The 22,521-nt window shown below is 52.0% G+C and overlaps 2 protein-coding genes across 2 annotated transcripts; one reads left to right on the forward strand and one right to left on the reverse strand.

The window, feature by feature from the left end:
- Positions 1 to 5,128: 5,128 nt before the first annotated feature.
- On the reverse strand, positions 5,129 to 13,272 carry LOC139597496 (uncharacterized). The gene is made up of 9 exons (XM_071442939.1): positions 13,212 to 13,272; positions 12,201 to 12,314; positions 9,452 to 11,137; positions 8,630 to 8,729; positions 7,879 to 8,027; positions 7,599 to 7,711; positions 6,996 to 7,085; positions 5,850 to 5,972; positions 5,129 to 5,305 (listed from the first exon to the last, which is right to left on the reverse strand). The coding sequence occupies exons 1-9, from the start codon at positions 13,270 to 13,272 to the stop codon at positions 5,129 to 5,131; spliced, it is 2,613 nt and encodes an 870-aa protein (XP_071299040.1).
- A 2,940-nt stretch (positions 13,273 to 16,212) lies between these two features.
- On the forward strand, positions 16,213 to 21,986 carry LOC139597440 (putative glutamine amidotransferase-like class 1 domain-containing protein 3B, mitochondrial). Its single transcript, XM_071442792.1, has 4 exons — positions 16,213 to 16,506; positions 18,064 to 18,235; positions 18,996 to 19,197; positions 21,244 to 21,986. The coding sequence occupies exons 1-4, from the start codon at positions 16,399 to 16,401 to the stop codon at positions 21,434 to 21,436; spliced, it is 675 nt and encodes a 224-aa protein (XP_071298893.1). The 5' UTR covers positions 16,213 to 16,398; the 3' UTR covers positions 21,437 to 21,986.
- Positions 21,987 to 22,521: the final 535 nt, after the last annotated feature.

The raw sequence follows: 22,521 nt of genomic DNA on the forward strand, positions 1-22,521 counted from the left end.
GGTGGGAATGATCACCTGAATCCAGAGGCACGGGAGACCAAAGGAGGAAGGGGCTGTAGCACTTCAGGAATGTTGGTGCTGTGTCAGGGAAGGAATTTGAGGCTGGGCATTTACTGAAACTCCTCACAAAAGGAACAAAAACACCTCACAGAAGGCCCACGTTACTTCCTGCTGGGTGGGGCACATGAAAAGTGGGGTATGAGAATGGAGGTGCTCAGATGGGGAATCCCCATGAGGAGGTGATCACCTGAGTGAACAAGGAATGCCAGTAAAGTCTCTAAATTTGGGATGGGACCATGAGAACTGCACAGAGCCAAGGCAGAGAGATGATCAGAGAATCTTCTTCTGCAGCAGGATGTGAGAACATGAGGCTCCTCAGAGGTGCCTGGGCCTTGGAGGGACCTCAGTGACTGCTCCACACCTGCTGGGACAGATGAACCTCTCTCTCTTGGGACAACTGTCCCAACCCTGACATCCATCTCAAGGCCAGAGCAGAAGAATTTGCTGAAATTCCTGGGTTTTGCTATCTAGAACAAGATAATAACATGAGTGACATCTCTGTGTGTTTTCCAGGAAGGAATGAAAAGTTCTCACAAGAGCTGACAATGTTGACCCTTTAACATGAGATTTTCTCTCAAGGTATTTATTGGAGCTGCTGAACTGGATGTTCAGGGCAGACCTCCCCATCCACCCCCACACAACCTCCTGCCCTGACTGCTCTGTTATCCCCTAGGATCTGCTGGCACTGGGATCATCAGTCCAACCACCTGGACTTGGTTTCTTTTTTCACTTCCAAAATAGCAGCGAGCTTCCATGTTTGCTCCTTCCTTATCGCTTCCTTATTCCTCACTTTGCCATTTCTAATTCCCACAAGAGAATCCTGTGCTTCCAATTAGGACTCAGTTGGTTTTGCAATGGAAGGAGGGCCTGGAGCAACTGTAGGGTTGGGAAGGAGGGGGAGAGGGGTAGCACCTAAGGGAATGGAGCAGGGGAATCCAGTGATCCCATAAACCCACCAGGGTCTGCCCAAGGATGCAGCTCCCACAGACCCTTTCCTCCCTCAGCCCCAGCTGGCAGTGCCCTGCAGAAAGAGAGGATGGAAATCTTCAAATCAGAGGAAGAACATGATGGAGTCACAACTGAATTTAATTAATCCCATTGATCGTTGTTAAGTCTCAAAAACTGGATTTCCGGAAAGCTGGTTTTTCCTGCAAGATTTTGTACATAATCCATCTATTCCCTAGGGAGGTAAGTTCCCTCTGCTGTGCCACAGCAGGCACCTCCAGAAGCACCAAGAGTCACAGAGAGGGAGATGCACAGCAAAGGACAAAGTGTCCAGGGCCAGGTTGGACACTGGGGCTTGGAGCAACCTGGGATAGTGGAAGGTGTCCCTGCCATGGCAAGGGGTGGAATGAGATGAGCTTTGAGCCTCAGACAGTCTGGGATTCTGGGGTTTAACAGTTTTTTGCTTTGGTTCAGGGTCCCATTGCTGTCACCCAGCCATCTCTAAATCCAGCATTCCCTCTGGCAGGAATGTGGGGATCCCAGACCAGGGTGCTTAGCTGGGCACCACAGCTCAGCCCCTCTCAGGTGGTAAATCCCAGCTGTTCTGTGGAGCAGCTGAAAACGTGCTCCAGGATTTTGAACCATGGTGTTTCTCTGTTGTTGACAGAGCTGATTATCTGGTGATTTTGCAGGAATAACCCCGGGCCGCTGCTGGGAAAAGGAGGAGCAGCAGGAAGAACGCAACGAGGTGAGTGTGACAAGAACCCACTGCAGGCCATGTTTGCAGAAGCTGTGCCCTCAACCCTGCCAAGATCACTGGGCTTGGCTTTAATTGAAGATGACCCAACCAAGCTTTGCCTCCACCCCACACCCCATCCCAAGGCACAGGCAGACTTTGACTCTTCAGGAGAAAGAACCCAGGAGAAGAGTCATAAAACCATGGAACTGATAAGGTTGGAGAAGATCTCCAAGATCATCTCCAGCATCATCTGATGTTCCCATCCCCCCCGAGCTCCCAGTTCCTGCAGGTTAGAAGTGGCCAAGGGACGTTCCTGCCCGTGTCCCAAGGCTCCTGCTGGGCTGGTGTGGCCCCAGCCGTGGTTGGCAGGCTGCCCTTCCCCTCGGAAGAGCTCTGCCCACCCCGAGCCAGGCGCACCCACCCCACGGCACGTCCTGGCCGTGGCACTGAGTCAGTTCCTGTCCCCATGGCACCGCTCTATTCTCAAAGGGTGAGCTGGCTTTTTCTTGCCACTGGAAAATACACTTCTTTTACATCCTTATTTAATCTTTTTTCCATTGACACGGATGTCTAGACTCCACAAAGGGCAGAAGGAAGGTGGGACAGCCCTTCTTCCCGGGCTGTTTCCAGCCCCAGTGGGATTGCAGAGTTGGCTGGTTCACAAAGAGCCCCATTCATGAGGTTGTTTTGTCTCCCAGGGTGACCTTTCAGGCCTAAAGATCTCCAAGACTTTGACAATGCAACCAAAATTGGTTTCAGAGGAGCCTCTTCTGGTTTCCCTCTTCCTGTGGTGGAGGTCTGAAGACCTCACACCCCCTCCTGCCCCTCTTACCCAGAACATGGGAGCAGTTCCTTCCCCTTGAGCAGGACAGAAGGCTCCATGAGGCTCTCCCTTGAGGAGCCTGGACAACCTTAGACCATAACCTCCAGTTTTACTTTGGTCAGTTTTACTGACCAAAACCTCCAGTATTTTACTGAGAAAATACTCTTGTTGATAGCCCAAAATACACCTGATCTGTGATTTTTCAGCACATGTATCCCAATATTCATATGTTTATCTCAACCCTTTCTGACTGGATTTCCCGCTTAAAACAGCAACTTTTTTCATCTCTCCACTTCTCTTCAAAAATGTTTTGCTTCCCCTTAATGCTGGGAAACTGTGGAAATAGTAGAAATTTTTTTTTGCCTTGATTTAAGTGAAAGATCCCATTTAAATCCCCTTTTCCCTAAGCTGTTCCTTTCTGGTTTGCTGCTACACAGGAGAGCTGTGGGTGGGGTAAGATCATGCCTGAAATGAAACCTCTCCTTGTCTCACTTCAGCAAAGTGAGAAATGCTTCCCCCAGTGTCCCGAGACTGAAACCAACATTTTCTCTGAATAAAAACAAAAAAATATGGAGACAAAGAGGAAAAATGGATCCAGATGAAGCATTGAGTGAAGAACACCGTTTCTTGAGCCACTTTTAATTTGTGCCACACCAAAAAATCATTATTTGCAGCACAGGGCAGCAGCACCCCTGGTATATTTAAGCCAGGGCAGTTTTCCCTCACCAAAAGGCTTTGTGATGTTTCAGCACCTCTCCAAATTTCCATTCCTTATCACATTCCCTCAGATTTTGGTGTTTATGGTCTTTTTCTAGTGATTAAGGGGTGAAATTCAGCCTTGGTACTTTTGAGCTGGTACCAGGAGCTGCTGTGAGGAGTTATCTTCTCCCTCCCTCCTCTTCCCTACCCTGGAGGTGTCACAATTTGATTTCCTCCTGACATCCTGCTTGGATCCTGCATGGCCAGGAACATCAACATCCAGAACCCTTTGCCCCACAAGGTTTTTTCATGATTGCACAGCCCTGTGTGAGATCTGTTTATTGAAAATATTTTATTGCTTTCTAAAAATCAGTTTTAATAAACTCCAAGGAGATACAGGAAGTAGATCAGCAAAATTATTGAACACACCTAATTCTCTGAAATTTTCTCTGCAGGAAGAGAGCCAGCTCTGTGAGGACAGGTTGAGGAGACCCCATTTTGCCAGAGTTCATTGAGGTTGATCTCCTTCAACTGCACCACTTTAATCCTCAAATTCCAGCACAGCTTCAGGTGAAATCAATGATCAATGGATTGGTTTCAGCTGGAGTTTGATCAGCACCTTGCACCTGAGTCGGGTAAGAATAAGACCAGCAGTTTTTGGAAATGAAACAAGCCATAACTGCAGTGTTTGCCAAGGAAAACTCCTCATGAAGGTTTGAGACTCCTTCCCAACTCCTCCTGCTCAGCAGCCACCTCTCCACACTGCCTGTCTTTCCTAAAAAGTCCACATCCTCCCATTGCTGCACTCCAGGAGCCATCCCACCATGTCCCAGTGATGCCAGTAAGGTCATGGGTGAGCACATCTCCAACTCCTTCCCTGTACTTCAGGAACTTGCAGAGAAGCTGGAGAAGACAAATGACTGCCTGGAGTGGCTGGAATTCCTTCCTTTGATCCTATGGAATTTGCACTCTGGAGGAAATGTGCCGTGAGATGGGAAGAGTTGGGCTGTAAGGCAAGAGACCAGCTCCTGGCATTCTCAAACACATGGAGATTGCCCTCCTGAAATTCCTAACATGGGAAGGGAGGGTCTTCCCTAAAGCTCCAGCACCTTTAAGGATATAATATTGGAGTCATCCAGATGGGAATTCCACCCTGACACCGAGTGTGAAATACAGAAATGGCACCTCAGGTCATGGCTTTTCTTTGGAGTGTTGGGTTCTCCCAACAGAGGAAAGACCTCCCAAGAGGGGTCAAACACGGGTGACCTCCCTTCTGGAGAGAACACAGCAGGAGACACCCCCAGCTCCCAGCCCAGACTCTGCCAAGTCCATTGGATCCACCAGCAAAGCACCTGGACACATCTCCCCTCCTCCTTCCCCACGTGGAGTGGCACTTGGGGACACGGGTCAGGGGGGCACTGGCAGTGCTGGGGGGAGAGTGGACTCAAGGACTGGAGAACTCTTTTCCCACCTAAAGGATTCTGTGTGATTCAAGTTTCATGCAGTGTTTTTCCCCCACCAGGTAATTCTGCACCCCTTGGCCTCACTCCATGCCCCAAATCCACAGAATTCCCTCCCAGTGTCAGGGATGAAGCTCTGTCACTCTGGGCCAGCTATCACCAAAGGAAAGCTTGCTTTGGCCGTGGCTGATCTCCAGGGAAAGCTGGCAGTGTCCCTAAGGGAAGATGTTCCTGCTGGGTGCCTGGGGTCTGCCAGGCAGCACCGCACTGGGATATTTGAGCAGGGTCCATAGGAAGATGAATGAGGCACCCCTGCAGCTGGGGAGCCTCTCCCATTGCCCAATTTGGCCGAAATGGCATTTTCCAGCAGCTGCTGTCCCGCTGAGCACGGAGCTGTGGCAGTCAGAAGCGGGTGTGATGCTCGGGATCGGGATCCGGCTCCACCAAGGCAGCTCTGCCCACCCCGTTGGGCACAGCATGGCCACGACTCTGGAGCTCTTCCCAGCCTTTTGTGGGGCAAGGGCCACTGCTAGGGACCACCAGGTGTTTCTTCTGCACCTGCTCCAGGATTTGCAGCACCTGCAATGAGTAGACACAGCTGGGAGTAGGTTAGGAATTAGGGGAGAGCACTGATTTCTTCTCCAGCTGTTGAAATAACCAAACAATCATAAAATAATGGGTTGGAAGTGACCCTTAAGGGGGGCAAGGACACCTTCTACAAGATCTTCTCCCCCTGGGCAAGGACACCTTCCACAAGATCTTCTCTTTCAAGTGTCTGGCTCGGTTTTGGGATGACACAAATCATTTTTGCACTCAGAGGTCTCTGGCATGGGTGAACTTGGAGAGCCTGCCCCACAGAGGTCCATGACCTTGGATCTCAGAGCCTTTTCCATGGATGAATCAGCCCCACCTTGCCCATTCCCCAGCTCCTCAGAAGTGCTCCAGTGCTCCAGAGCAAGATCAGGACAGAAGCATGGAGCTCTGCTCTTGTCCCTCACACCAGCCTGGGTTAACTCCTTGTGCTATCACAGACTTCTTGGTCTCCTTACTGAATTAGGAAGCCCCAGGCTGAAACTCATTCAAGGGAGAAAGGGAATGGAAATGAAATCCAGCTGAATTTCACCTGAGACTTGGGGATGATGCCGACTCGGAAGAATCCAATGCTCCCACTGTCAATCTTGGTGCAGTCCACCACGGTGGAGGCAATGTTCTCTGGAGAAGGCCCAGCACAAAGAACTGCATCCACCTAAAACCAGCAGATTTCCACACCAAATTCCCCTTGGAAAGGGAGAGTTTTCCTTCCCAACAATAAATAATTCTCATCAAAGGCAATGCTGCTCCTTCCTGCCCTGCTGCAGTGACACCAGTGCTAGATTTGGAGTGAATGAACCTCAAAGCAAGGACAAGGGAGAGCTCTGTGGGGTGCAGGTCAGTAGCACAGCACAGGCAGGTTTACAGCAGTCAAAGAGCTCTGGAGAAGTCCCATCCACAAAGAAAATGTGTATGAAGTTTTGATTTTTGAGGAGTTAGAGGTGGTAGATTTGCACCACCTCTTGTTTAAAGCTGCCACCATGACACAAAATGTAAACTCCCCAGAATTCAGCAGTGAAACCCATCCAGAGTTGAAAGGATCCACAGGTACCATCAGTCCAACCCCTGGCCCTCCACACCAACAATTCCACCCTTCCAAAGGCTCCTGGAGCTCTGGCAGCCTCGGGGCTGTGCCCGCTCCCTGGGGAGCCTGGGCAGTGCCAGCACCCTCTGGGGGAAGAACCTTTCCTGATCTCCCACCTAAACAATGAAAGGCCATGACCATGGCACTTCCATGAAAGCTCTAAGTGCCAGCAATATTTTGGAGCTTGGCACCAGTTTTAGACCAGCCTCAGCCTTAGATGGGAGTCCCTGAGTTCAGGGATCGGCACCAGTTTTAGACCAGCCCCAGCCCAATGCCAGCTGGAGCCCTGGCACATCCAGGCACCAGGACTTGCTTGCCTGTAAGCAAGAATGATTTTTTTATTGCTCCCATTATCCCATGCTGGAATATGAACCCACTCACATTGCCAAGCCATAACTACAGTGTGTAAAGCAGAAGAGTTTTGGTTTCACACCAAGACCTGTGCTTTAAACTCTTATTTCTCTTTGACACCAGCATGAGGAGCATCCATGAGATTTTTTAAGTTAGAGGCTTTCCCAGATTCCTGATACCAGCTACTGATTTGCCTTCTGGAAACAAAGTGGTTGCACTTTTCCATCCCCATCTCTTGGTTACCTTATCTCCCAGCTTGGCATACACTTGGTTGTGGTGGGTCGTGTCAGCCTCTCCTGTTGGGTTGGCTGATGTGACCACAATGGGGCCAACCTGGTGACAGAAGAACGGGAGTCAAAGCTCTGAGCAAGACTTTGGGGATAAAACAGGTGCCTTGAGCTCTGAACTTCATCTGTAACTCTGAAGAGAGCTCATTGTGGCTCACGCAGGTGAGGCACCTTTTTTGCAGGCAACCAGAGTCCCAACAAACTGTGTTAGAGTGACCAGCACTGACAAATTTGGGTTTAGTGATGATGGCCATGAAATGACATCTTGTTTTCCAGCAATAGCACTTGCCTAGACCTAGAACACTCAGGGTATCACAGCTCCTGTGGCCACCTTCTGCACCTTCTGAAGTTATTCCAGCCTCAGAGAAGTCCCTGCTTTCAACAGTGTTCTATGTTGGAAATTAAACTGTGTCTGTTAAGGGTATTCTCCTGATTTCTTGACCTGGTGGTAGCTCCTATTCCCCTCTTTGCTGCCATAAGATCCTTCCCAGCTGCCTGCAGGCCCCAGCCCTTCTCAGAGAAGGGCTCAGGTCACCGGGGCTGAGGTGCTGTGACTCACCAGGTCGATCAGGTGTGTGGTGACAGAGCAGTCGGGAATGCGGATGGCCACACTCTGAGGGGTCCCAACGTACTTAGCAGAGTCCTTCATTCCCAGGAAATCCACCCATTCACCTGCACCAAGCAGAGTCACTCAGCACTTGGAGGTTTACATCAGCCCAAACATGATCATTGTAACGGGAATATCCCTATGGAACATGTGGTGTTGCAGGGGTTCACAGGTTTGGGAATTTCAAACCCAAAGCTCTCCAGAGAGCTTGGAATTAATAGCATTTCCTCACCTCTGGGAATGACCAAGCTAATGGGAGATGGCCAGGCAGCCTCCATGAAGTCCCACAGGAGGGGAGTGAACAAGTGCTTGGCAGGTTCCAGCTGCTTTAGGCTGGAAATCCAGAGGGACATGGGGCGATCCTGAGCCTGGCGCTTGGACCTGGAACGAGGGAAGAAAAGGTGAGGCTGGAAGTAAGATGAGGATTTAAATTCAAGGAAAAGGAACTGCTGGAGAGGTCTAGACCTAAGAGAAGGTGTGCAGGCTCTGCCCCAGGTCACCAGTCTGGAGAAGAAGTAGGACTGTTCAACCACAGACTGTATGGGAAGGAACTTTAATGGCTACTCCCAATCAGGAATGTCTATTTCCAAATCAAGGCTTTAACTTCTTGTGCAGTGATGGGTAAAGGTCCCAACAGCCCAAATTCTGAGGAAACCCCACCCATATGAGAGGCTCCAGTTTACACCAGAGGGGTTTTGTTGTGGCAACACATACCTCCAAGTAAGAACAATAACCCCTGCCCCATTTGCCAGAAGTGGTTTGGGTTTCTTGTGGTGTCCAAGTTACCCAGCTCCGTCAGCCTTCAGTGTCCCAGAACACAACCACAGCTCAATTCCCTCCTTTCCTCACCTGGATCTTCTCCCTCCCTTGCTGTTCCCACCGAGGCTGAGCTGCCTTGCTCTCAGTGGGTGCTGCAGCCAGCACTCAGCAGCAGCTCTGGGTTCTGGAAGGTTCCTGAGGCCAGCCCAGGTGCCAGCACTCACCGGTGAGCTTTCTCCACAGCGTCAGGCCGGCTGCAGGCAGCCACCAGCACGTACACGGTGTCCGTGGGGATGCCACAGGTGCCACCATTCCTCAGGATATCTGTGGGCATGGGAACAGGGCACAAGCCTTGAGTGACAGGGCAGGGGTGTAATTCCCATGGCAGAACTGCCACACAGTCTCCTCTCCTCTCCTCTCCTCTCCTCTCCTCTCCTCTCCTCTCCTCTCCTCTCCTCTCCTCTCCTCTCCTCTCCTCTCCTCTCCTCTCCTCTCCTCTCCTCTCCTCTCCTCTCCTCTCCTCTCCTCTCCTCTCCTCTCCTCTCCTCTCCTCTCCTCTCCTCTCCCCAGCTCTGGCAGTGCATTTTCCCAAGGGGATATCTGGCATTTAGGGGAATTCTGGGCCAGAGTGGAAAGAGCAAGGACCAAGCATTGGCTCTGCTCTCTCTGTGCAAAGCTTTGGGTGATAGCCCCAGCCTGGAGGATTCCTGGGTCTCAGATGAGGACACAGGGAAATGATGCAGGAGACACAGCAGGAGATACGCTGCCCTACTCAGCTCATGACTCCTGTAACTTGGCCCACTTTACCAAAACATCACCACATCATCCAGGTTTCCACATCAAGGCCAGGTTGGATGGGGTTTGGAGCAACCTGGTCTAGTAGAAGGTGTCCCTGCCCATGGAACAAGGTGGGCTTTAAGGTCCTTTCCACTCAAACCATTCTGTGATTCTCTGATTGGGATAATGTTCTTCTAAGAGTGTTCTGCTACAAAACCTCCCAGAATTTCCCCTCCATCCCCACATCCTGCCTTCTGTTTTCCCCTTACCTGCAATTCTCTTGACTGAGGAAGCTTTCCTGGCAGGCAGGTGAAGGCACTTGGTCGTTCCTGCCCCGACACCACTGAGCTGCACCATGGGCCTCCCCATGGGCAAGCAGCAACCCTCAAAGGTGCTGCTGGCCAGGGCAGCGAGGAAGCAGTAAAAGCTGACCAACCCAAAGATGAGGGTGGCAGCAATGTCGTATCCAGTGGGAAGAGCATGGATGGCATCCAGCAGGAAGCTGACAGTGATGAGCATGAACGTGAGGGAGTAGAAGAACCAGGCCATGTTTAAGAAGACTGAGCAGAAGACAATGAAGCAGTTGAAGAGCATGAAGGAAATTATGCCCGTGGATGCGTGGAAGCTTCTGGCAGTGCCACAGAGGCCACTGTACCTTGTCAGGCCCCAGATGATCCACATGACAGAGTAGAGGATGAAGGCACTGCTCTCCAGGGTTTTACCCCGAGCAAAGGCCACTGAGCCACCAAGGAGCTTCAGGACCCCACCAGCTACCACCACCCATGGAATGACCACGGTGGCAAGAGGAGCCTGGGGGTCTCCTGAGGCTGTTAGAGCAAAAGAAGCCAGGACACTGCAGGCATAGGTAAGAACTTCTGCATCAGCATACTTGGAATAGCCCAGGTAGGGGTCATGAAGGTCTGGCCCCTCCCGGAGCTTCAGGAGGCTGCTGCGAGCAAGGAGGGCCTTCACAGCACCCTTCCCTGTTGGGATCTTGGCCCTGGCCCTCACATTGTACAGGTGAATCAGAGCCACCAAGGCCGAGGACACAAAGATGGCCACAGCCACACCTTGGGGGCCACCTGCAAAAAAACCCCTGGGGCTGCAAGCCAAGGCAATGCAGTAGGTGACAAAAACCAGCAAGTACAGACCATCCACAGGGCTCTGAAGGGAGAGAAAAAGAGCCAAGACAGCAAAAAGAATGGAGAAAACCACCAGGAATGGGGTTGGGAGAGACGGCTCCTCTGGCTGCCAGGCGGGGTACAGGAGGCAGTAACCTGCAGCGAATTTGAGGATGGAAGTGAAGCCAAAGGCCGTGGCCATGAGAGCGTCCATTGCACGGTAGGACAGCACACAGATGCCAATCTGGTAGGTGCCAGCTGCCCACAGCCAGGGCACATGGCCCAGGAAGAGTCTGTGGGTGACCCCCAGGAGCCTGCAGCAGAAGACACTGGCTGACAGCATGTTCAGGAGCAGCCCGGGGGCTGCAAAGGGGTTGGTGCTGCCAGCGCTGCCCCGGCCCTGCTCCTGGGCCTTCCTCTCGGAGAGATCCGTGCCAGGGAGGGCAAGGCTCCCTTTGGTCAGGAGGCGGAGGATCCTCCCCAGGGCAAAGTAGCCCCCGACCAAGCAGACACTGAGGTGACCGCAGGCCACGGCCGAGGGCCCGAGCGAGGAGCTGCAGTGCAGGGCCACCTCATGGGCACTGGCCAGGGACACAGCAGCGGCCACCAGGCCCAGCAGGGGCTCCCCACACAGGAAGCCCACCACGGCCAGCAGGAGCAGGGCCAGGGTGAAGGTGGCCAGGCCTGGCACCAGGGCATCGCGGGCATCCCCCGGGCCGGGCAGCGCTCCCTGCCCTGCCAGGATGAGGATCACTCCATAGCCACTCCAGAGGGCTGACAGGGTCAGGCACAGCGCCACCAGCAGCGAGGCATTCCTGAGGCTCCTCCGGATCCCTGCGGAGCAAACGGAGACAGGGCTGTGGTTTTGGACAGGGTGTGGGAAGCAGGGGTTAGGAAAGGCGGGGAGCAGGATCACTATGGGGCAAGGATCAGCACAGGCCCTGCCTGATGATGGATTTGTCCTGGAGAAAAGGATGCTCAGGGGGACCTTATCCCACTCTACAACTACCTGGAAGGAGTTTGTAGTGAGGGGTCAGGCTCTTCTCCCAGGGAACAAGAGTCAGGACAAGAGGAAATGGCCTGAAGTAATGCCAGGGGAGGTTTAGATTGAGTATCAGGGAAAATTTCTGCTGGAAAAAGTTGTCCCAGCCTTGGCACAGCTGCCCAGGGCAGTGGTGGACTCCCCATCCCTGGAAGTGTTTAAAGACACACGGATGTGGCACTTGAGGACATGGCTTAGTGGTGACCATGGTGGTGGTGCTGGCTGATGGCTGGATTTGACAATCTTCAAGGTCTTTTCCAACCTGAACAATTCTGTGATTTGATGATTCTGTGATTTTATGCTGCTATGAGTTACAAAGAATAAATAATTCAACATTCATTCTAGAAAGTGTGCATTTTGTCCTAGGCAGTGATTTTCTTCTCTCAGGTAAGTAGAGGCATTTACCCATGGACATTTCAATCCATGCATGCTGAAAGCACTCTCAGAAATGATGATGAATATCTCAGAAATGTGTTAAAACTCCAAGTTCCTGGTAGAGCATTTGTTTAAAACAAACATTGATTTCTTCTCTTGCCTATAGAGGGAAAATTTGCTGCGCTGACACAGAGCCATTGAATGGCTTGAGTTGGGAGAGACCTCAAAGCTCATCCCCCCCCTGCCATGGGCAAGGACACCTTCCACCATCCCAGGGTCCCTCCAAGCCTCATCCAGCCTGGCCTTGGACACTTCCAGGGATCCAGGGGCAGCCACAGCTGCTCTGGACAACACACTCCTCTGGAAGCAGGGATGACTGGCCCAGCAAGGCTGCCATGGTTTGTATCCTGTGGGCAGAGCAGAGCTGGATGTGCACAGCTGTGGGAGGGAGGTTTGGGGCTGGCCAGCCCCAGGTCTTACCTGCATAGGCCAGGAGAGCCGACACAAGCAGCAGCAGGACCCCCAGAGCCGTGCTGGGGATCAGCGGGGCCGCTCGCGCGGAGCTGTAGAAACGCACGGCCAGCAGGAGAGAGCCTGTGGGACACAGGGGAAACACACAGAGCCTGTAAACCTGGCCCAAAACCAGGGCAGAATCAGGGCAGACAGAGCAGGGAACAGAGGGAAAATAACAGTGCAAGATCTGCAAATAGGAAAGCCTAAGGAGCTGGGGGACTGTGACTCGGTTTGTGCCCAAGGTCTCACTTCTTTCTGGGTGCCTGGTTTAAAAAAGTTTGGAATTAGTCACTTGAGGGTGCCCAGAGAGGTTGTGGTGCCCCATCCCATCAAGGTCAGGTTGGATACTGGGGCTTGGAGCAGTTTGGTCGAGGGGAAGGTGTCCCTGCCCATGGCAGGGGATGGAACTGGATCATCTTTAAGGTCCCTTCCAACCCAAGCCATCCTGGGAATGTATGAAAGAGTCTGAAAGTGCTCCCCTGTTGCCAGGTAAAGGAAAAAATCCATTATTCCAGTTATACAAAAAGCAGACAGACAACACACCCTGCAGCTGATCCCTCCAGCCTTGTACTGAAGGAAAACCAGCTGAAAAAATCCAGGAAGATGGAACACAAAGGAGGAGCAAGTGAAAGGGAGTGAACACAGAAAACAGAGCCATGGGGAGCAGGGCTGGAAAAGGAAAGGGGAGGAAACTGCATCCAAACCGAGATGATTTACTACAGTGACTATAAAAAAGTTTGGATTTGCTTCCCACCCAGCGTGGAACGAGTACAAAACTTCAGGCCAACCCTTGGAAGCCAACACAAATATTTTGTTGGCCGCCAAAGCAGGCGCAGAGATCTCTGGATAGAAAAGCTCACCCTAGGCAGAGAAGCCTGAGGATAAACAGCCTCCTTAGCCCCCTCGGAAAAGGAGGGTGTCCCGGAAAGCTCGTCCCAAGCCCGTGTCCCGTGCCAGGATGCCAGGAGCGGTCCCTACCTGCGGAAATGCCCAGGAGCCCGATGCAGGAATGCAGTGACTCAGCCCCGCTGTCGCCCATCCCTGCGCGCCGCAGCCCCGGCCGAGGGCTGCACTGCTGCCTCTCTTTCCTCCCATGCTCTTTATAACCAAACCATCGCCGCTGCCGCCGGTCCTCCCTGCTCTCCACCCCTTTTCCCTACAAACCTCTTCTGTTCCTGCTCCTCTCTGCAAGCGGGAGGAAATGCAAATGAAGTTCTGGCTGCAGTAAATTTGGGGCTGTGAGTCAGCGTGGGCTGCTGGTAGCTCCCTCCAGGGGCCTCTTAATTTTACTGTTGATTAACCCTTGTTCAAAAAGACACTTGAAAAATAAGGCTGAGAGTTTATTGCTGTTGCTACCTTTTTTTGCTCCTGCCAGTGAGGAAATTACACTGGTTAAAATGAAGGTTGTTGCAAGCATCCACCTTGATGGAGCAAACAAGCCCTCTGCAAGCCCAGCAGCTCCTTGGGGACCACTTGTTTCTCCTCACACTGGCCACGGGCCTGCTGTTTGTCCCTGTCTCAGCTCTGAATGCCTGGCACCAGCCCCCTGAGCTGGGCAAACCCAGGGCAGACTCAGTGCCATTCCCTTAAAGGTGACTTCTGTCCGTCTGCCACTCCACATCCAGCTCCTCCAGCCATGGGGAGCCTCGCTGGCTTTCCAGGTCAGGAGTGAGTGTCCAACACTGCCAGGATTGTGTCCCAAAGGGGACATGAAGGACCTGTGGGAAGCTTCCTGCTGCTCCTCATGGGGAATGCGTGGTCAGGGCACAAAGGTGTTTATGGATGGAGGGAAGGCTGCAGAAAGCACTGGCCTGGGGATCATGTCAAGTCATGGCTCAGGTGGGGATTGTCATATTCTGTGAGAGCTGACAGAGCTTGGTTCCTCTGTTGTGTTGTTTGTGGGGATGGAGCAGTGTAGGGACTGCTCCCCTGGGGGACTCAGCTCCAGTTAAAGCAAATCCCACTCTCCTGACAAGGTAAAAAGTGCAGAACAGCATGCAGAGCTTTGCACTGATACTCTTGGGCTGCCCAGGGATGGCTCTGCAGAGCTCCTCTGATGCTCCCCTCGGCAGATCCTGCTCTGTGATTCCCCATAAATCCTGTTCCACAACCAGGGCAGGAGGACAGGAAAGCTGCTGGGAATGGGCTGGGAGCTGCACTGACTGAGCTCACAGTCAGGCCTGTGGGATCATCCAAGGGGTGCTGGAGCTGGGACAGCATCCAGAAGAACCCCAGAGCATCAGGCCCTCTGCTCATCAGGCCCCTGCTCCTCCTGCCCGGAGCCAGCTGCAGCACAATGGCAGCTGGATCCAGCTGGATCCCCTTCACTGCTCCCAAACTTTCCTGGCATCTCTATCTGTGCTCACCCTGCACAAAGAGGGTCCCTTCCCACCCCTCCTCACTAGAACCTTAATGCAGATTAAAGCCACTTGTTATTACCAAAGCCCACAACAAATGTGTACAGACAAGGCCATCCAGGCTGGAATAACCCAGCTGAGAAATGTCATTTATCATTCATCTCTCCCTTGCAGAGAGATATTAAGGGCTGACATGTCTGTTGTGACAGATGTTTTCCCAAGGGGAGGAAACAAGCCTGGCTGGTCCAGTTGCACCAATTCCCCCTGTGAGGGGAACCAGCCCAGCCAGTTTACACCAGGCAGGGGTGACTGATGTGGTTTGCAGCAGGCAGGCTGTGGGAATCCTCAGCCTCTGGCTACCTTTGTTCCATGGCTAGCAGGACTGCTCCTGAAGCAGCTGCAGGAAGGAGAATTTACCTGTTCAGGTTGCAACATCACTCGGTTGTTTTTCCATGCAAGAGGAAATAATATACCCTTAAACCATAGTTAGGATTCCTTAGATAGCAAAACAAAAACAGGGGAAAGGCTTTGGGTGTTTTTTATGCATATCTTAATTTAATTCCTGGTTTGGGCAATAAATGTAACTGAGAGGCACAGTCTGGGTTGGGTTAGTGGGACTACAAGGCCTCTGTCACACATTTCTTGTTCCTGCTTGTTCAGGTAGCAGCTGGGTGCCTGAAATGCCTCATTTTGGGAGAAACATGCCATAAATGAAGTCCCAAGCAGCAGCAGTGAGCCTCCTCCTCAGGCCTGCCCTGACTGAACACCTTGCCAAGCCACGAGTTCATTACCCACAGGATGTGCTTCATGTCTCTCCCAGAAATGGCAGAGCCCCAAGGAACATGTCTTATAAATAACCCCTGAAAAACACCCTGCAGCCATGTTGTGGGAGTTTTTTATTCTCTCAGCCTCCACAGGGCACAGTTATTTCACCAGGGCCAGGCTGAAATAGGCAGGTACAGGATCATCTCCATGAGAGCAGAGCCAGGGTGGAACGAATGAGCTCTAGACACTGAATTCAGCTCCAGGGACCCCTCCAGAGCTCAGGGCTCCTCCAATTCCCAGTGCCACCTCCCTGGAATTAAATAAATGGAGAGATGGTGCTGTTGATGAAGAATCCCATTATTCCAGAGATGAAGAAGTGCTTGGACAATGCTCTCAGGCACAGGGTGGGATTGTTGGGGTGCCCATGCAGGGCCAGGAGTTGGACATTGTGAGGTCCCTTCCAACTCTACAACTTCATTAATTACTAAACTCACAGTGCAAAAGCCAGCAAACAACTGCAGCAAAGTGTAAAATATCCACTTCTGAGAGATGGGATCTGAGGGAAGGAACATTCAGGATCCAAAAAGCAAATGTTGGTGTTAAAAGTCTGAAGCAGCCTATGCAGTGCAGGGTTCAAAGAATGGGTCAGAGAGGGGAATGCACTGGCTGAAATCCTGGCTCCCTTTGATACCATCTCCTGTGCAAAGGTTTTGGTGCTTCAGACTGAACTAGAATGGAAAATCAACAGCCGAGGAGGAAAAACACAGCTGCTCTGTTGAGCAGGGCATGTCAGCTGGGGCTGCTCTGCAGACAACGTGCTGGGAGGAAGATCTGTAAGGGAGCAGCCAGTTGAGGAAACAAATAATATTTATATGCCCTGCCTGTGGGACTGGAAATAAAACCTCCCTGCCAGTAAGAAACTGAGGCCAGCCCTCGGGGCCCCACCTGCTCCTGGGGAGGGCTGGCGCTATAAAGGGCTGGGGCAGTGAGCGGCGCTCACAGCGGCCGGGGCTCTCCGGGGACTCCGCTGCTCCAGGGCCGCCATGGCCAAGCGGGTGGCCGTGGTGCTGGCTGGCTGCGGGGTGTTCGACGGCAGCGAGATCCACGAGGCGTCCGCGGTGCTGGTGCATCTCAGCCGGGAGGGGGCTCAGGTAAGAGGCACCGGCAGGGTCCTGCCCGGGCTCCTTGTCCCGGCTCTGCTCCTCATCCTCTTCCCTCCTTGTCTCTGACACAAGCTCCCCAAAAGCCAAGCAGCAGCGGTGCCTGCAGTCACTGGGAGTGGTGTGGAGAGCTCCCTGCTCAGCTGTGCTGTACACAGGGATTGGTGTGGGGCTCTGCATCCAAATCCCCAACAGACTTTCCTGAATGCCTTCTCTCTTTGCTTCTGGCTTCACATCCTCTTTTCTCTCCTGCTACTTCTGTTTAAAAGACAGTTTGGGCTGTTTGAAATCCATATTTTTAAAACATTCAAAGAGTAGAAGTGAAAATAGAATCAGAGAATCCCAGAATGGTTTGGGTTGGGAAGAACTTTGAAGCTCATCCATTCCCATCTCCTGCCATGGGCAGGGAAACCTTCCACTATCCCAGGCTGCTCCAAAGCCTGTCCAGCCTGGGCTGGGACACTTACAGGGATGAGAGAACAGACAGGGGTTCGTGAGTTAAACCTGAGTGGTAAAAAAGGTGCAGATGCTCTGGAAGTCTGGAGAGCCGCTCCGTGAGACTGTGGAAGGAGGGAAGGAAAGCCCCTGGAACATCTCACTCAGCTGTGAACCACCCACGGGTCTGGTGGGAGCCGTTCCCCTGGGAATGGGAATTGCTGTGTGGAACACAGAGGCACAGGGGTGACCTTCCCGTGCCAGCCCCCCCAGTCCCAAACCATTCCAACCCTGCCCTCGCTGTTGGCTCCAGGATGAGACTTGGCCAGACGTTTTCTCCACTCCGTGTAATTTTGCCTATTCCTCTCCTGGAGCTGGTGCAGTCCTTCCCTCCTGCCATATCCCAGCCCAGCAGGCTCGGAGCCCGTTCCTCCCTCCGTCCCTCATCCCTGGATCGCCAGGGGCCTCTAGTGGAGAAAACTCGGGCGTCATTTCAATCGCTCCTTTTCTTAGGTCAGCGTAGAATGGAATATTTCAGCTGCAAGGGAGCAGGGCTCAGTACCTCCCTCTTCACGGGAAGCTGCCATGAGGTTGCCTCTCAGCTTCTTTGTCTCCCACCTAGATAATTCCAAAGTCGTCGGCTGCTCCTCACAGGACATTCCTTCCTTCCAGGTTTAAATCCTGCTTAAATTGTGGGCCCCAGAGCTGCACAGGTGGGACAGTCCCAAAATCTGTTCACCACCCTCCACTCTTAATTTCTGTATATGAGCTTGAAAGTGCTAAAGGAGGGGAAAGCATTTTCCAGAAAAACACTCTGGCTTTGGGCAAGTTGGTAGGGAGAGGAAACTCCAAGTCCTGTGGGAGATGGGGTGGGACAGCAGCTCTCTGGGTGATCACCCTGCAAGAGGGATTTATTGGGATATGGATGGACTCTTCAGCCCCCCAGACTAGCAGTTCTGGGCACAAACCACTGAAAGTTTCCTTCCTCCCTTCCCTCCTTCCTCCATGCCAGCTCTTTCCCAAGAAAGCCCCTCAGCATTCCCACTCACTGCCTGTGCTTTTCCACGTTTCTCCATCGTTTCTGAAGGATAACACCCTCTCCCCTCACTCCAGGCTGAGGTTTATGCTCCCAACATCCCCCAGATGCACGTGGTGGACCACGTGAAGGGGCAGCCCACGGCGGAGCAGCGCAATGTCCTGGTGGAAAGTGCCAGGATAGCCAGAGGCAACATCAAGGACCTGGCTACGCTGGATGTCAAGGGGCTGGATGCCCTCATCATCCCAGGTAGGACTGTCTGGGGTCTGCCTGTCCACAGCTTACACATTCCATAGGTCTGGAAGGGCGTGGGAGCTGTGGGGTGAAGAGGGACAGGCTGGAGCAGGGCATGGAAGGAGAGCCAATTTTAGTTCTTTTCTTGATTCTGGACTGTCACAGACATGTTTTATGAAAAATCCTTTCCTTAGGATTTTTTCTCCTGAGAAGCTGAGAGGCCTCAGGAACAAAATGTAACCAATGGTTATCTGCTGCTGTGGAATGTGGCAGGTGGATCTGGGATTGGGCTCATGTGGTTGTTTCTCATTAATGGCCAATCACAGTCAGCTGGCTCAGACTCTCTGTCCGAGACACAAACCTTTGTAATCATTCTTCTTTTTCTATTCTTAGCTAGCCTTCTGATGAAATCCTTTCTTCTATTCTTTTAGTATAGTTTTAATATAAAATATATCATAAAATAATAAATCAGCCTTCTGAAACATGGAGTCAGATCCTCGTCTCTTCCCTCATCCTCAGACCCCTGTGAACACAGTCACAGATTCCCCATGTTGCATTCCACAGCAGCAGATAACCATTGGTTACATTTTGTGCCTGAGGCTTCTCAGCTTCTCAGGAGAAAAAATCCTAAGGAAAAGATTTTTCATAAAAGATGTGTGTGACACTAGACAAATGCTGCCAACCACCCCATCCACCTGAGCATTCCACCACGCCACACCTGGCAAAAATCCTGCCCTGGATATAATCTCCAGCTAAACTGTTTCTCTTTCTTCAGGTGGCTTTGGGGTGGCAAAAAACCTGAGCACTTGGGCCACGCAGGGCAAGAACTGCAGTGTCTCCAAAGAGGTGGAGGCTGTCCTGAGGGCATTCCACGCTGCCCACAAACCCATCGGGCTGTGCTGCATCTCCCCAGTGCTGGCAGCCAAAATCTTCCCGGGCTGTGAGGTCACCGTGGGACACGACACGGAGTGTGAGCAGTGAGTGACCGGGGGGTTGGTGACACTCACACCAGGGTCCCCCAAAGTCCCCAGGGATCCTGGCCAGCTGCTGGAAGCTCACAAGGAGCTGAATGCTATTGCTGAGAACTCAGCTCTGCTGCCTCAGTGAGGCTTTCAGCACTTCCAGCCCTTTTGGGGACTGAACAGGGAAAAGTAGAAACTCTGGAATTTTATAATTTCTCAGCACAGCAGAAGGAATGATGTAACACCTGATCTGTTTGCATTTTTGTGACTTGTTTCCACAACTCTGATGGCTTTGAATAAGACACTTTATTTTAAATTAATTTAAATGTAATTTATTATTTTAAATTACTTATTTACCTCCCTGATGCCTCACAGAGCCAGGGTAGGAATAGCCTTTGCTGACTCCAAGCTAAGCAGATCCAAGGCAGGAACAGGATGGTTACCCAAGGCTTGAGGTGGGAAGAGAAGAGAGTGAAACTGGTTCAGTCCTGCAGGGAATCCAGCTGACTGGATTCTCCCAAGGGCAGGCAAGGAATGTTGATAGGATTTGCTAGGAAGGAGTTTTCTCACTAACTTGGAGGAAGCTGCTGGAAAAAACCCACCCTAAACCTAAATCTAATTGTTGCCCAGGGAAGCTGTGGCTGCTCCATCCCTAGCAGTGTCCAAGGCCAGGCTGGACAGAGCATGGAGCAGCCTGGGACAGTGGGAGGTGTCCCTGGGCATGGCAGGGGTGGCAATGGGTGGGCTTTGAGGTCCCTTTTCACCCAAATCTTCCCAGACCCCTATTAACATGAGCACTGGAGTGGGCAGAATTAGGTAGTGGAACATCCAAAGTGGAACTTCAGGTCTAATTTTGGCTTTACTTCAGATGTTTAACTCATTTGAACAGGAGGTTATCTTGTTGTATAGTCCTGGAGAAACTCCTCAAGCAGATTTGGATCCTGCTGAGCAGGTTTTGTGCAGTGACCACAGAATCTTCCCTCTGGCCCTTCCCCAAGCACAGCGTGAAGGAGTGTGGTATTCACAAGCCCTCTGAACAGAGAGAAGCTGTGAGACAAGCAAAGAAGGAAAACACAATTCTTATCTTGCTTGCTGTGCCTGTGTTGTGCTATAGGAGAATGCAATATGGAGATTGTTTACCCAAAGTGAGGATGTTTTGTTCCCTTGGCCTATCAGGGCCAGGTGTGTGTGTGTCAGACTGTCATGGGACAGTAACGAGAGAATCAGAGATGAGGGCAGTTCTGTGCAGTTGTGAGCAAGAGTGAGTGCAGGGCAGATTCAATTTAGATGAAATGTACATAGTATAGTATAATAAATTAATTCATTAGCCTTCTGATGATGGAGTCAGATGCATCGTTCTGTCTCCCCTTTGTCAGAGTCGCCTTTGATTTACAATAAAGGAGATTCCCCACTGTTGGGGAAGAGGAAACAGGAAAGCCTTATAAATATGATTGTCTAAAAAAAGATTTTGAGAATATAGAAACTTTAAGTGAGATTGAAATAAAAGCAAGCTTTGAGATACCTCAGTTACTGAACAATTAGAAAATAATGGTGGGGCCAGCTGAAGGTGATCCCCTTTTGATGGAACAACACCCTCTGCTTGCAGACAGCTCCAAAGGTTAGAGCAAATTCTACTAGCTTGGCATAAGGGGTCCAAAGAGGAGTTTTTAGGGTTTAAAATGTAACACAGTATGGGAATATAATGATTGTTATAGGCTGTGTGTAAATGCTATAGGATTTGTATCTTGTACTAGATTGGTTAGTGAGAATCAGAATATTCAACACAGAAGATGATTTATTGTATTGTAACGGGAACCTCGTTCACTTACGCTTTTACTCTCTTCCCCTCTCATCCTCTCTCCCCCCTCTCTCTACTTCTCTCAGTCCTGCACTGAGCTGTGCCTGGCAGTTCCCAGCAGGGCCCTGCCCCTAGGCCCTTTGCAATGAACCCCAAGTTCCAGACCTGGCTGCAGAGATCCCTGCTCTCCATCCATCCCGACTGTGCTACCCCCCAATGCTCCTACACCCCACTCCAGGTTTCCCTTCCCTGTTCCCTTGCAGGTGGCCTTATGCCAAGACTGCTGAGGCCATGAAGGAGCTGGGCTGCAGGCACATCAACAGCCAGGTCACCGAGGCCCACGTGGACGCCAGGAACCTCCTGGTGAGCACCAGCGCCTTCATGTGCAACGCCCCCATCCACCAGGTGCACGACGGCATCGGCAGCATGGTCAGGGAAGTGCTGCGCCTGGCCTGAGCTCCCACAGGCACCCAGCTCCTCCCCGGGGAGCCTGCCCTGCCCCTCACACAGCACCAGCTACAGGGACACTCAGGGGCTCTGCCCCAGAGCTCTGGGGGCAGCTGAGGAGGGACAATCCTGGAGGTGGTGTGTTCTGCCATGGACACGTCACTCCCTGCCAGGAGCTGGAGCTGCTGTGGGATGGGGGGCTTGGGAGGGACCTTAAAGCTCATCTTGTGCCAGGCTCCTGCCATGGGCAGGGACCCCTTCCACTGTCCCAGGCTGCTCCAAGCTGCCCTTGGACACTTCCAGGGATCCCAGGGCAGCCACAGCTTCTCTGGGCACCCTGTGCCAGGGCCTGCCCACCCTCACAGGGAGGAATTCCATCCCAAAATCCCACCTATCCCTGCCACAGGCTCCCCAGGGCTCAGGGTCAGCTGCTCCCCAACCCCTCCCTCAGAGCACTGAATTGTGGCCAAAGGAAGGAACCCAGCTCTGCTACTAAATAAAACCTGATGCTTCTACTGAATTCTGAACTCTGCTTCTGTCTCTGCCTTTCCCTCGGGATCAGGACAAGCTCTGGGTCAGGTGAGGGAATGATACAGGAAGAAATCCCCAGCACCAGCCCCCCCCTTCTTTTGCTGGGATTTGTCAGAAGCCAGACTGGAGCAGGAATGTGACACTGGTGAGAGCAGGACCAGCCCCATGTCACCAGCCAGCTCTGGTGGGAAGAGGTGAAATTCTTCTCCTGCATTAACAGGACCAGAGAATTCCAGGTTGGAAGGATCTCAAGGCTCACCTGGTCCAACCTTTCTTGGTAAAAATGCTGTCTAGAGAAGATGTCCAGCAGCCTGTCCTGATGGATCCCAAAGAGCCCAAACTCAGGGAATCCACCACTTCCAACAGCTGACTTCCTCATGGTGAGAAATTGTCCCATGGTGCCCATTCAGAATTTGCCCAGAAGTGTCCTGTACAGATTATCCCTTGTCCTTTCCATGATTCCTCATAAAAAGGGAGTTTCCTCCTCCTTTGTAGCCACCTTTCAAATACCAAACATGGTGACAAGATGTCCCCTAAATCCCAGTTCTTCCAAGGCTCAGCTC

This window comes from Agelaius tricolor, unplaced genomic scaffold (genome assembly GCF_023055355.1).
Source record: "Agelaius tricolor isolate 1412-34295 unplaced genomic scaffold, bAgeTri1.0.p SCAF_17, whole genome shotgun sequence".
NCBI lineage: Eukaryota > Metazoa > Chordata > Aves > Passeriformes > Icteridae > Agelaius > Agelaius tricolor.